The following is a 14,523-nucleotide window of genomic DNA, read 5'->3' on the forward strand; positions in this document are numbered from 1 at the left end:
AATAACAAACACATGGAGGTGGGCAGGACAGAGAAACGTACCATCAGATTTTGCTACACCACACAATGCTTTCCAGAAAGTGTGATCTGTGTTTTTCAGCAATGCGAATGATCCCAAACACACCATCACTGCAACCCCAGAGCCTGGACAGCGTGGGATCATCTTGACAGCCAACATCCAAAGAAGGGCTTCTTCAAGAAGCCTGGAGAACCTATTTCAGAAGATTCCTTCTAATGGAGAAGCTGAAACTGAACCCCTTAGATTATGAATCTTAATTGCTATTTTCTGTTGACTGAACTGATTAATTGACTGATACGTTCTTACATATATAAATCGATATATACACTCAAGCAAAGACACTTTTTAGTTATGTGCTGCTGCTTTAGCTTGTGAAACAAAACAGTTCTTTGTTTAAAAAAAAAAAAAAAAGTCTTATCAATATGGTGCACAAATAATGCTGTATTCATACAATACAGTTGTATTGTATGAACTCTCATACAATGAGTATATGGAAATAAACACTAGGTGTGAATAATCAGAAGACTGTGCCAGCACTCTAACTGTGGTTAGTCTAGCGGTTCACGAATAAACACAGCGAGGCCTCAAAATGAGGTACAGGCAAGGCTGCAGGGCACTCACTCAGCCAGACTTGGTTTCCTCACTGCCAACAAGATACAAATGAAGCCTAAAGGTAGATGATTCGTAACAAACAGAAATTTGACTAGAACAAAATTAGACACTTGTTTTGAAAAGCTTAAAAAAGAAGAACAGAAAACAGTCTCATTCTGCAAGTGGTGTTACAGTGACTCTGGAGCTCTGATGCTGCATCATGTGAGCACTCCACCTCACTGGGCTTTGGCCTGAGAAAACACCAGAAAATATTTAATCTTCAAAGGCTGCCAAACTGCACCCCACTGAGCATAATTCAATGCTATTCTTGTGAGGAATGTCCAAATAAAACAATGCAGCAGCAGCGAATAAACTGTACACAGGACGCTGGATATGTCATGACATGCACTCGGCGATATTAAGAGGAATTCCACCCGGCATGCAGGTTGACTTCAAAGCAGAACAGGAACAAATAATGAAACAATGTTTGCTGGGTATAAACTCAAAATGACCTACTTACACCTTCATATAAAAAAATAAAAAAAAAATACAGATTTTCCCTTTTTTATTTTACAGTATTTTTCAGTCTGTAAAGTTTATTTTTGGCACTGACAGAAAGAACTGATTCTCAGTTATAACAGCTGTAACCGTTAATTCTCGTACCTAGTGATAATACAAAGTCAAAGTAAATAAAAGTCAAATGCACACTGTAACACAAGTTCCAAAAAGTTAGGACGCTTTGTAAATGGCAAATAAAAGAATGCAATGATTTGCAAATCTCATAAACCAACAGTAGAATATTAAAAAAAAATGTTTACACATGTTTACCACTGTGTAGCATCCCCTCTGCTTTTAACAACAGTCTGTAAACATCTGGGCACTGAGGAGAGCAGCTGCTTGACTTGTTGTCCCATTTCTGCCTGTAGAGGATTCCAGCACCTGGACTTATCTATGAAGCTATGCCATTACAGTAGCTCTAGCATGTGGCATTGCTGAAATATTAAAGGCCTTCCCTGAAAAAGATAATGTCTATACGGAAGCATACGTTGCTCTAAAACTTGTATATACTTTTTAGGGCTTATGCCCCCTTTCCAGATGTGCCAACTGCCGAATCCATCATCACTAATGCGCCCCACATGTTATCAGAGATGACACCTTTTGAACTGAGCCCTGATGTCAAGTCAGAAGCTCTTCTAATGCTTTAGTGAGGAAGAGACAGCATCCAAGTTTTCCCCCAAAAGAAACTTAAAAATTTTAAATTTTGAGGCACATTGTTCTGAAGTTGTTCCACGATTTGTCAATGCAGATTTATTTTTTAAATACCCGATCGTTTTATTCACTTGTTACCAGTTGCAAAATGTAATTTTCTTTTCAGCACCGATTACATTTCCGTCCCTTTTTCACACCCGTCCCAGCTTTTGATTCATGTGGCTTCCAATAAATTCAAAATGAGCAAATATTTTCATGAAACAGTCCAATGGGCCCATCTTTTGAATTGTGGATGTGAGGTTGTATAAATCTGACAGTATGTTTTTAAACCAAACAAATGTAGAGACCCGAGCGTCACCTTTCCAAACTCTTATGAAATCTCTTACCTGGAAGTAGAGGCCAACTGTTGGTCGTGCCATCAAGCTGTTGAAATGTGAATGAAATTCCCCGCCGAGGATGTCTTGAGACAAAGTCTCGTAGGGATCGAAGGCCTGCTCCTGCACACACATGCAGAATAATACAAGTCTTAAGAAAAACATCACAGAAAGACGGTGTCATATCTGAGTTATCAGCGCCGTCTCCATCATAACCACAAGTTACACAAAGTAGTTAATCAAGTAATGACTTACAGTAATAAGTGTTTTTACACAAACAGATGGGTTTCATTGGAATGTTCTTAGTTCTTAGAAAAGATCCTCAGTAATTAACCTTCTTTTCACCCATTTTGTTGTTTATTTGTGTGTGTTTCCGTTAACAGTCTCCTAAACTGCTGTCCTAATGTCCTCCTTAGAAATTCCTCATATCCTTTTGAATCCATTATTCTGATCAACAACTGCAAGATATACAAGCCCTAAAGTAACAGAGCAGCCCGAATGTTGATTCTACCTCCATCATATTTTACAATGGCTGGATGTTGTTTTTGTGTTAGTGTGCGGCGTCTTTTTTTTTTTTTCTTTTTCCTTTTTTTCTTTAGTCATAACACTATGGGTACCAGAAGTGTTGTGGTAAACCAACTTTCAAGTTGCTTTTCTCAAGAACACAATTTAAAAGTTTCTTTCTCAGGAAACCGATTTGAAAGTTGCTTTCCTGAGAAAGCAGTTTTTGCTAGGAACCAAGCTTCGTTTTCTTTATTTATATGGAGAAATACCTTTATAACCACTGGCCAAAGTAGCTTTTCAAGACGTCGTTAGCACAGCTTTTCGCTCAGCTTTTCCCAATATGTGATCGAATAAAACATAAAAACTAATTTTGTCTTATTAGTTAGATTTGTTGGTCTATGATTCTGACTTGGATAATAATGACAATTTTTTGAGCAATCAAATGAAGAAACTTAATTTAATTACAAACTTTTTCTCTTTCTGCAGTAAATCCTAGATTGACTTGATTAGTTTGCTGTTAATTATCCGTCAGAGAAATAATCTCTCAAAAACTAAGAATTATTTTTGTTTCTATATTTTCCTAAAACAAGAATGATGCACTCATGCTGACATGCTGGTTTAGAATGAACGGATTTCCAACAAATCTAATAAATTCAAGCCATGCATTACATTTTTTTAACAACCACATGACAACCCAACACAAAAACAAAGTACCAAAACTGTTTTTTGTACAGTTTATTGCATATTGTGTATTTCCCAACCATACTAGTAAAAGCTCAGACAATATTTGGTGCGGGCCAAATATTGTGAACTTGTGTGTTTTAAGATTTGAAAATCAGAGTGACTTCATACCTCCGCCAGATCTTCAAAGCAGCTGCCCACCAACGGATGAGGGCTGCCATCAGCAGTCATCTCAACAGCGTCCTCAATCAACCCGAGCAGCTTCACAGTCAACTCGTGGATGTCTAGGATGTTACTGAAAACCACCTCGACATCCTGCAACGACAGGACAACATGAGTGCCCGTTTCACTGTTGTGGTGTGAAACGAGTAGCTATGTTAAACTGCTGTGAGTAAGGATTTTTATCCTCCAATGCTGAAACCACAAATAAGTGAAAGGTCTTTCTACGCTGGTACAAGGCACAGAAAGAGAGTCCACATGACGAGGTTATGCAGTTTGTTAACACATGGACATGAGGGGAAAAAGGATAGAGTTACAAGATTATATGCATGACATTAAGATCCACTGGATGTCACACTAGAGCACCTTTATCTCAGACCAAAACAAACAGGCCACACTTCCGCCCTCCTTCCTTTTGTCTCTCACTTAAAACTTAGATGAGTTGTTTACAAGAGAACACAAAAAAAAAAAACCCAAAAAGCCACAGCCATCTACCCAAGCCAGCCCTGAAAATACATGAACGATTGTGATGTAATGTAACCCTGCCGGCACTGCCTTTTCCAGTCAACTTCTCTTTATTTGGGGGGGGGGAGCACACACACACACACACACACACACACACACACACCTCTTTAAGGAGGCTAAATCAGTTGACCAGAGTGCAAAAACATAACACAGTCAGAAGTAGAAGCAGAAGCTGTCTCAACATAATTGCATGTTCTGCATTCCACTGGGCCTCACAAAGTTGAATCCTCCTCACCCAAATGATACCACAAATTACCCAACCCAAAATATGCAAAGCCACAGCGACCCATTAAACTCGACTTTCCACTCAGTTCTTCTCAAACTGTAAACAGTGTTTAATCCCTTCCCTTACCTATACATTTCCTCCTTTTTATTTTTAGGGAATTTAGAGCATTTAAAAAAAAAACAAAAAAAAAAAAAAGCTCACTGCTTACCCCCTGTCGCAGAGCGAGACAACATTTACATCATATCTGCGACTATGTGATGATGTTGCAGCAGCGTGCAAAGCAACCAATGTGGAAAAGTGTACAGCAAAGTATACTGGTGCTTTCATTGTCTGTGTAATTCACACCTCTGCCTATTCCTCAAAGCATTTATCTCAGTTGATTGGCTTGTGATCAAAAAGACCATGTCAAGTCAAACCACCCACCCTCAAGTAGCTTGTGCTGCTCTCCAGGCATGATATAATTCACCTATTCTGACTTTAGAGCTCATTTTAACCTGCAATATAGTGTAATTGTCCATAGGCAGGAGTATGTTTTTTTTCCTGTATGGGGCTTCTACTCCTCAATGAGCTGATCCCATGGAATAGTAGACATTTCCCTTTTCTGAGGGCAACATGTCCTGATCTCTCTGAATCTGGGCCTAGATCTGCTCCCCAGAGGCACTGTGTATGGAGATCTGCATCAGACTGTTCTTGAACAGTGGCTACGCTATCAGGGACGATCAAAGCGCACAAGGTTGAGTTCATATCTCTGAAGACATTGTTAACAGTCTAAGCCTGTCAGTACCCCCTTCAAACACTAAGTCTACCCCCGAACAATCCAGGGCTTCACTGAAGCCTGACCTGGCATTTGTGTCTGGAGTTGTTGGTTCATTTGTGCCTCTTGACAGCTGAAAAACATCTGAAAAACAAAAGGTTCAACATGCAGTCTCCTGTTTTTGTTTTGCATGCTTTTTTGGACAGGAGCTTTGAGCAGTGTTTTCAAGTTGTGCAGCATCAAGCTGGTCCTCACCACTCACCTTTTGTTTAAACTGAACAGCTTTCCTTAAAGTGTATCCCAAGCAGTGCAAATCACTGTGTCCTCACTTGGATAAAGGGGCTACTTGCTAACTTGAGACTTTAAAATGAGACATTGAAAATGCCAAGAATGACCACTTTAGGTTACATGCATAACCTCCGTTCTCAGAGTAACATGCGTAAGCTCGCCTCAGCCCTTCTTGTTGGGGAAATATGATAAGTGCTTACCTTGAGTAATGACTGCATAGTAGTTCAAGCCACTTAAGGGTTGGTGGTTCAGTCTGACATGGTCACCAGCCATTCAGAATTGGCATACTGAGGCAAATTCCTCTGAGAAATGTGAAGGGAGGCACATCCCACAGTAAGACATCTCACTCATGTTACTCTGAGAACTGTGGTTACGCAAGTAACCTAAAGTTCCTTTGGTTAGCCTTCTGTAAGAAGGATATGAATTGCTATTTAATGGCTGTTTACTGAGTAAGAGGGAGGAGAGACAAATCCCTTTGGGGTTGTGTCAGGAAGGGTATCCAACATTAAAACTGCCAAATCAACCCACTGTGACGATCCCTTGTGAATAAGGGAGCAGCTGAAAGTAGGTTTACTATATATGAGTCAGAGAGCATGGGTCATGCTTTGTGTGATGAAGAGGAACTGTAACCTTTTAAGGCCAAACATAATGACATGTTTCTTGTATGATGCTGATACTGACTGCCGATTATAGGACAGTGCATTGAGAAATGACAATACTTTTTTTAGATTCTGATGCTTCATTCATTTTGACATAAAGTCATACTGTAAGCAAAGCAGTATTGATAGTCAATACTAAGCCTTAGTAGAAGAGACAGCCCAAAAAACACAAAAGTAGAAAAGAAAAATGATGAAAGGTATAAAAAGTATTTCACACTGCTTCATGACGCTGAGTACAAGTTAGCCGATTACAGAGTTTTAGTTGTAATCTTTAGATGATCTTAAGTTGGATTAGACTGAAATAGCTTTGATGAAAACCTAACTGTTTTCCAAGCTGGCTTTGCCCACCGCTCATTTTGTAAGCATAAGACTTGATCGTGTTCACTGAACAGTTTACTTTGTATTATAAAACACTGGTCAGTGATTAGATCAATCATTATGTTTAAATAAGTCGTAACCTGATTCTTTTTTGTCAAACTGAGAAATAAGCAATACTGACATGTGTATTTCTTTTAATTCAAGTTCCTCACCTCGTTTGTGAAAACTTTGGAGTGAAGGAAGTGTCTGCGGAACACTTTGACAATGAGGTCCAGCTCTCTCAGGTACTGCCGCTCCTCTGCGATTTCAAGCCTCACCAGGTCATCATACGTGAGCTCCCCCGAGGACAAGGGCTCCTCTGCACACTGCGACATCAACCCAATATCCTCCTCTTGGTCAAACATGTCCATCAACACCTGGAAACAGGTAGCAGTGACAACCAGTCAGTGTCATTCAAAAGAAATTCTTCTCTCCTAATCATGTTTGACAACTTTAGCTTCTCACTTTGTCTGCACACATGGACACTTTGATGTCCTGCTGGGTGATTTCAAAGTGCCGAATGTTGCCAACATAGTTTCCTGCCAGTTTCAGTATATCTGCTGATATGTATTCAAGCACTGCCACAATGTATAGGGACACATGGTAGTCCACTTTGTAGCCCAAAACCTCCTGTTGAAAGAAAAAAGGAAAACCCACAATAAGACATTAACTATAACACAGAAGTTCAAAGGGTTGAAAAATAAAAGCGAGGACAGCGCTGAGGATGAACAGGACAGCGAGCTGTCAAGCATCCTTACCTTGAGCAGTGGATGTATTTTATCCACAGGAAGTAGTAAGGGGTGTCTTCTCCTGCGTTTCTCAATGGCTGACTGGGCATCTGCAATTGCCCACTTATCTATAGGGTGGGGGAAGGTTTTCTGGACGCGTTCCTGATTTAAGAGAAGAGGAAATGTTACTTTTCCTCATCAAGAATATGAGTACAAACATTAAGAAGGATGAACTTATATTAAAATAAAGTAAGTGTGTTTGAAATGCTTCTGTTGAATCATACGTTTCCTAAATGGAAAATGCCGGGACACCCAGTGGGAAAATTAGCTCACAATCTGTTTCATTGTTCTTCCTTACATCATTAATATCTACTTAGAAAATAAATACTACAAGAGATTGTAAAGGCCTTACGTCTACATCTTGCACAGTGCGAGGCTGGGCCACACACAGCATGTTGAGAAGCTGCAAGATCAGCTCCTCGATATACTGGAGGGCATCCTCCTTTGCTGTCAGGTTTGGGTGGACCTGCTTCTGTACCTGAAAGTTACAGGAAAAACAAATAAGTGTCAGATATGGCAAAAAATTTGTCAGTCACCATAATGTGGAGTGATATTATTTTTCATTCAGTAGGACAGAAAGAAAAGAAAAGAAAAAAAACCCCAACATGCTTCTGGCACTGTTGACATGACGTAAAGTGCAACTGTTTAATATATCAAAGTGATGTTAACATCTGGTATGATGCAGCTCAGCTGGCCTCACGCACAATTACATCAGCCTACAGTTACAATGACTGGCTGAATATAAACATTTTTTCTTTTTTTAACAAGGTGTTTATTCAGATTTTAGCCCACACACTAAATCTACTAGCTCAGTTTCATTCAACACTAACTTGAACATTACAACTCACTTGTACATTTAATTGGACAAAGCTTCTTCTTCTGATGTGAAACCACATAAGTTTTGTTTTCCTTCAGCTGAGTTAAACATGAAGCCCACAAATGACTAAGCTATGATTAGCCAGTGATGCTCACTGATACTCAGGCGTAAACACAATCATCATATGACTTTCTGCAGAAAATGAGACACAACTTTAGTATCAGGAAACATCTCACTTAAGTAACTGGCAACAAAAAGCATTTAATATACTGAAAAAGTTACCTAATGCAAGTTTTAATGAAACACTCTTTTTGCTGCTTCCAAGGGAGCTCAGACAAATGCATGTCTAAACTCATACTTACTATACTTAAAAACTATACTTTCTCTAAATTTAGTTTTGTACCTACATTTACGGGAAACTAGCCAACTCTGTCGACCCTATAAAACCACTGATGACTATGAGCTCATGCACAGCAGATGATAGAGTGACATCATAGCAGGAGAGGAGGTGTGTAGATGGCACCTGGCAAAAAACATTACAACTCTGAGGAATGTGATTGTGCCTGCAGTCCTCTACAGATCCATATAATTCTGCATTAGCCATTCCCAGAGAATAATCATGACTAAATATTTACAATGAAGTCTTAAATATTCAACTCCAGCTATTATGTATCTATACACTGAAAAACAAGTAAAAATGACTGCTTTTAAGGTTGGAAACAAATCTAAAAGACATACAAGCGATTAGGCTATGGCACACAAATCAACAAGTAAGATTCATAAGTTTCCTATAAAAAAATAAAATAAAATCAGGAATCAGCAATCGAACACACGAATACTTCTCCACAAAATTAACTGCAAGACAATAAGTCTTTTAAACAAGTATCATCTCAACTGAAAAGGATTTAGAGCTCTTTTCTGCAGATATATCAATTCACCCAGGTTTGCTCTGCAGCGGGACTCCTGAGGGTGCAACCAGCCTGACAGAAGGTGTGATTTTACATGCTGACAACAAAGAAGGTGTGGCTGCATCAGGTCTACTAATGGAAAGAGAGTAACACCACCGCCCCCAAAATACCCTCCAGCTACCCAAAAGTTGCCGTCATTTGGGCCGTGCCCTCTCACAGGAATGCTGTCAGTTGAGATACTATTATAGTATCCAAAGTAGTCTTGGAGGAGAAGGAGAAAAAAAAAAAAAGTTGTGGCAGAAAAAAAAAAAAAAAAGTTGTGGCAGAAAACACGAGCAGAGAGGTGGATAGAAAATGAACCTGGTTTCTTACAAAGCCTGTTCACATGCTAGTGATGGAATTACCCTGGCATATAGTAAAAGTGATGAGTTATGATGACAAAACTTTGCCCCCGGATTAAGGAATGTGAGAGGACCGTTAAAAGGTCGATGCAGATCGCGCTTCATGCATTCCTCTTCTGTGACTTAACAGAGACTCAGCAAAAGCAGGATGTCCCCCGTCTCAAGTTTGACTTCATTTATTTGGGATAGAAAAATGATCAGAGAATAGAAGAGTACAGAAGTGTCTCTAGGGGATTATAAAAGACCCCTTTCTCAGCCCTCCTTTTAGTTTACATTCTGATTAACTGAATTCAGATGCTTTTCAAAACGAATGGAGCTGGAAAGTCTGAAGCTACAGCTTGGTCTCATTGAGGTTTCTGTACATCATTTCTGTTTTGATGCACACTCACAAGACCTAACAGTTAAAAATATCCCACACATATAGGCTCTACTCGGGAAAAAAAAATACATATCAAAGCAGAAGTACGTTATGAGATAGATCCTTTTTAACCACAAATAGGCATTTGACCAAATTCCACAGGACACCAGGAGCTGTGAGTCACCACACTGAAACTACGGGGGTTTCCCCTGACTCCATTCACAGAATAGTTGGCCCGTTTCAGAGAGGCCCACATCCAACAAGTGTCGGCTATCTCCAACAATGTCGGGATGGGAAACATTGTAAGAAAAAGACATGAAACTGAATGCTATTTGAATAAAAACATAATAATTCAAAGACAATGCACAGAACTGGAACAGAGGTTAAGGCGTAATCAAATAAACTGCTGCATACACCCGCAGTACAATACAAAAAGGAGTTCAGTGTAAAATTCAGTAGGGTTACTAACTAATTTCAATTAACGGTCAATTTTCTACAAAACATAAGAAATAAAAATACATAAAAGTTCAGTGTGTTTGCGTTTCCTCTTTCACAACACAATAAATTTATTTTTCAATAGCTGCAGGTATGTCAGTTATTTTCTTACAATGTTGCTATATGCTAAATCTACACTGAAATGACACCAAGTGAATCTGTTTTCAACAAGGACATCTGACGAGAGGACTGACAGAGCGGTGGCATGTGCAGGTATGACTGTGGCTCAGTGTATTATTCACAGTACTGTTGCAACTTGATCCTAATGGGTAGTGGATGTAACAAGGTCTAATATAGTTGGCGGCGTACATCGAAGTAAACGCAAGCAAAGTGAAAGTAATCGAGTGGAAAAATGGCTGGGGAACTCCTGAATTTGAAATGCATTCAGCTCAACTCAGAGAATCTGCGACGCAGAGAAATTCTCAGGGTAGGAAAATCAACTGTTTAATCTGAGAAGCACCACAAAAGGTGTACACAAAACATGCTTCAGACTAGGGCTGTGCAATTATTCTAATTTTAATTTCAATGTCAGATTTGGCTTCCAGCAAATATTAAAGCAAGACGCTCGACATAAAGAGATTATTGTGGCGCATTCTGTTTTGCCTTTCAGCACATCTTTTTCCCCTTCTTCTGTCTTGGCCTATCCATAATAACCCTCTATAATTAAAGCTCAAGGAGCTATACCAAATAAAAATATGGCTTAAATCCTCTACAGTATTGGGGTAATTGTGTTAAAGTACTGCAGCTGTAATAATCTAGCAACCCTACTTTAGATGCAAAACTAAAAGATTAGTCAACATTATGAATTCTTATATATATACCCAATATTTCAAAGGCTGAAAAGCTAGTGCAAGCAATGCATTATCTTTTTAATAATACCTGTCATAATTTTTGTGCCATTTATCAAGCAAAAAATACCAAATATTCACCCTCACAGTATGAGTTGGGTGGTGGTGATGTTGCAGCTCATGGCCAACAAAGAAAAAGTTATCAACAATGTTTAGGTGGGTGGCAAATCACCCACATAAATGCCAGGAGTTCTTAGAAGAACATCATATTGTAAGGAAATCAACAGTTGCTCCCTTAAGGGGTCTGCCTCCATCTCAACCTATCCGTAGCCTCCTCGTCTGTCACACCAACCCCCAGCATGTCTTCCTTCACCACATCCATGAATCTTCTCTGTGGTCTTCCTCTCTTCTGCCTGTCAATGAGCTTCATCTTTTACATCCTTTGTCTTTCAATATTCTTCCTTTGGACACTACCAAGCTCCTTTGTCTCCAAAACACTCACCCTGAGCTATCTCTCTGATCAACTCATTTCTAATCTTGACCCTCCTGGTCACTCACAATAAAAAGCTTAACATCTTGAGCTCTGTCACTTTCAGCTCTGCCTCCTGTCTTTTTGTCAATTCCACCATCTGTAAGCCATCATAGGAAGTCTCAGTACCATCCTTTTCCCTCTTGATGCTAAAGTGCTACCAACTTTCAGTGGTCTTAATGTTTCTTTAAAATTTAAAGTAGGGTACAAGCTTACTAGATAGTTTCCAAATTAAAAATGATTTAATTGAGACCCAAAGGTGAGCCATGCTGTAGAAAAACATTCTTGGCCTTTCTGAGAGGAGTCTGGTTCATCATTAATAAAAATCAGTCAATAGAAACAGTTAATTAGATTGGTAGTTTACACCCAACTGCTACATGTAGGCAAAGACAATGAAATTAAAAGCACCTCGACCATATGTAAAGCTTCATGCACACACTCCTATGCCATGTTAAGGTGTTCAGTTTCATGGGTCAGCTCCATTAGGAGGGGAAAAGCTAGAGTACAGGAAGTCCCAGTGCTCACTCACTCTCACTTTCTCTCTTCCAACCCCCCCTTCTGCTCGCTCTCCACCCGCACAGAACAAAGCCTCCAGGGAGAGCAGCTCATAGCAGTAGGCTGAGAGATATTAATGTGCATGTACAAGGAGGCAGCAGCAGCAGCAGCAGGTTCATGCTACACACAGACTGGACAGGCTGGTCCAAAAGGAGAGGGATTCAGAGGCACACAAAACCCACTCAGTGTCTACATGCCTGCCAGGAATTTTAAACACAGACTGACTGGTTTGATGAGGAGAACTAGCACATAAGTTAGCGAAAATGTTGTCCAACAATCATTTGACAGGGTTTCCACCAGAAAAGTATTCAAACCTGGAGGCTGCAGTTGGGTGGGGTTGGTTCAATTTAATGTTACATAGGATTAATGCAAAGCTACTTTAACAGTAATCATTAATTGTGTGGCGACACAGAGAAACAAGAAAGCTGTGTATGTGAAGTTCTACCGAGGAGGGAGGAGCGATTATTGCCAGTATGTGCGTGAAATTATATTTAACTGTGTTTATATGCAGGAATAAATGATTTAGACTATTGGTGTCAAACATAAAGGACCAGGGGCCAAAATCTGCCCACGAAAGACTTTATTTCAGCCGACTGGACAGCTTTGGAAATGTGAAAGAGGGCATAAATTTTGGACTTAAGTGTATTTTTACGAGTTTAACTGCTTTTCCTACTGATTAACACCTCCAACATTCCCATTCATATTACCCCATAGTAATAGATAAACAATTAAATTACAGAAACCTTCCTGTTTTTTTCACGCCATTTACTATAGGAATGTTTCAAAATTGTTCTGCAATCATTAAAAAAAAGAAAAAGAAAAAAAGAAAAAGACATTTTATGTGTATTAACAAAAACTTTGTTTTATAATTAAGATGCTTAGAAACAGATTTCCTTTATTTACTCCCTGAGAAAACTATGTGGTCAGTAGCTGACGTAACTGACTAAACAAAATTAAATAATACAATATATTTCAAAACTTTATTTTCTCTGCACACAATAGGGCTGTGCGATATGAACAAAATTTCATATCCCGATAACGATATAAAATCACAAAAATGTAACATTTTCTGTAAATTCTGTGAATCTCGGGCAGCTCGTCTTGCGTGAAGTGTTTCCAGCTGTGCGTAGTGTACCTGGAGTCGAGTGTTTTAACCGATGCATGAAACTATACATATTTAGACATAAGTTGTAAAGGCCGCCATTTTCTTTGTGAGTATTTATTACACGCGTGCTGCGGGGAAAAGCCTGTTCTAACGTTTGAATCTAAGGTTTATTTTTAAGCACCTGGCGGCTCTTTTTTAATTCTCATCCGTAAATAATCTGCTCTTTCACGTGATTCAGTTTATTTTGAAAAGTCTCAACAGGATCTTGAGCTTTATTGTGAAAGGTTTATGTGAAATAGGGCTGCCACAAACGATTATTTTGATAGTCGACTAGTCACCGATTATTTTTGCGATTAGTCGACTAATCAGATCATCATCCATTGGACGTAAAACTACAGCTTATTGCACCAGCAGCATCTGCTCTTATATAACTATCATTAGCTTACAGCTTTAAGTGTTTAAGGTCTGTGCTAACTAAAAATAAAGACAAGATGATAGTTTATTAAATTTTAATGAAATTTGCAGATTGTTTCGGTGAAGTTTAATAAACTCCTTGCTATCTAAAATATAACAGGACACTGGAGTATATTCTGGAGCATCTCACACTTCTGATAATCAGCTGTCTGCTTGACGTTTATTCAGCTGTGTAAAAGCTATAACTTTAATCTCAGACAAACTGATTTACTCAGGAACAAATAAAATACTAAAAAAAAAAAGCCAAACAATAACATTTTAAGTTATCTAAGTGACTCATATATATTTAACCTGAGTAGCGAAAGACGGTGGTGGGTTTGAAAACGATTTGCGGGAGTCCGGTGTTCTCATGGCGCTAGTGACCTAGCCCCCGGCTCGCTAACGAGCTAGTGGGTAACAGATGTCTCCGACAACGTCGGAGCGCTTTTGAAAATATGTGGTGTCCTGATAAACTGAGCAGATATTTGAGGTTTACACGGCTACATTCTCGCCTGAAAATATGTTAAACGTTTATTTTGTGACCCAGAAAGAATAATAAGAGTAACATTAAAACTAACTAGCTACCGCCATTGTTGGAAACTGCGCTGGGCCGCGCTATGAATTCTGGGACACAGCTGCTTCTTCTTCTTCTTCTTCGGGGTTTAACGGTAGCTGACATCCTTGTACATGCAATGCTGCCATCTTCTGTTTCAGTCCGTTATTACACTCTTAAATCCTGCCACTTATTCCTGCGTCTTTTGTGATCTTACAAAGCTTCAAACGACGCGTCGACTATTAAATCAGTCGTCGACGATTTTGATAATCGACGTAATCGTGACTAGTCGACAAATCGTGGCAGCCCTAATGTGAAACATAAACAAGCGGACACGCGATGGTGTTACCGTCGTTGTTGCTAACCAC

General features: G+C 39.3%; 1 protein-coding gene across 1 annotated transcript in view; it reads right to left on the minus strand.

Annotated features, from left to right (window-relative positions):
• sos2 (son of sevenless homolog 2 (Drosophila)) overlaps positions 1-14,523 on the minus strand; it is a 40,711-nt gene that overhangs the window by 16,025 nt on the left and 10,163 nt on the right. The window contains exons 2-7 of the mRNA XM_026151483.1: positions 7,546-7,671; positions 7,164-7,295; positions 6,871-7,035; positions 6,579-6,782; positions 3,549-3,692; positions 2,205-2,315 (exon numbers count right to left, since the gene is read on the minus strand). Of these exons, the coding sequence (XP_026007268.1) occupies positions 2,205-2,315; positions 3,549-3,692; positions 6,579-6,782; positions 6,871-7,035; positions 7,164-7,295; positions 7,546-7,671 (882 nt within the window). The remainder of the gene's footprint in view (positions 1-2,204; positions 2,316-3,548; positions 3,693-6,578; positions 6,783-6,870; positions 7,036-7,163; positions 7,296-7,545; positions 7,672-14,523) is intronic.

Source organism: Astatotilapia calliptera, chromosome 19 (genome assembly GCF_900246225.1).
Source record: "Astatotilapia calliptera chromosome 19, fAstCal1.2, whole genome shotgun sequence".
In the NCBI taxonomy this organism is placed as follows: domain Eukaryota; kingdom Metazoa; phylum Chordata; class Actinopteri; order Cichliformes; family Cichlidae; genus Astatotilapia; species Astatotilapia calliptera.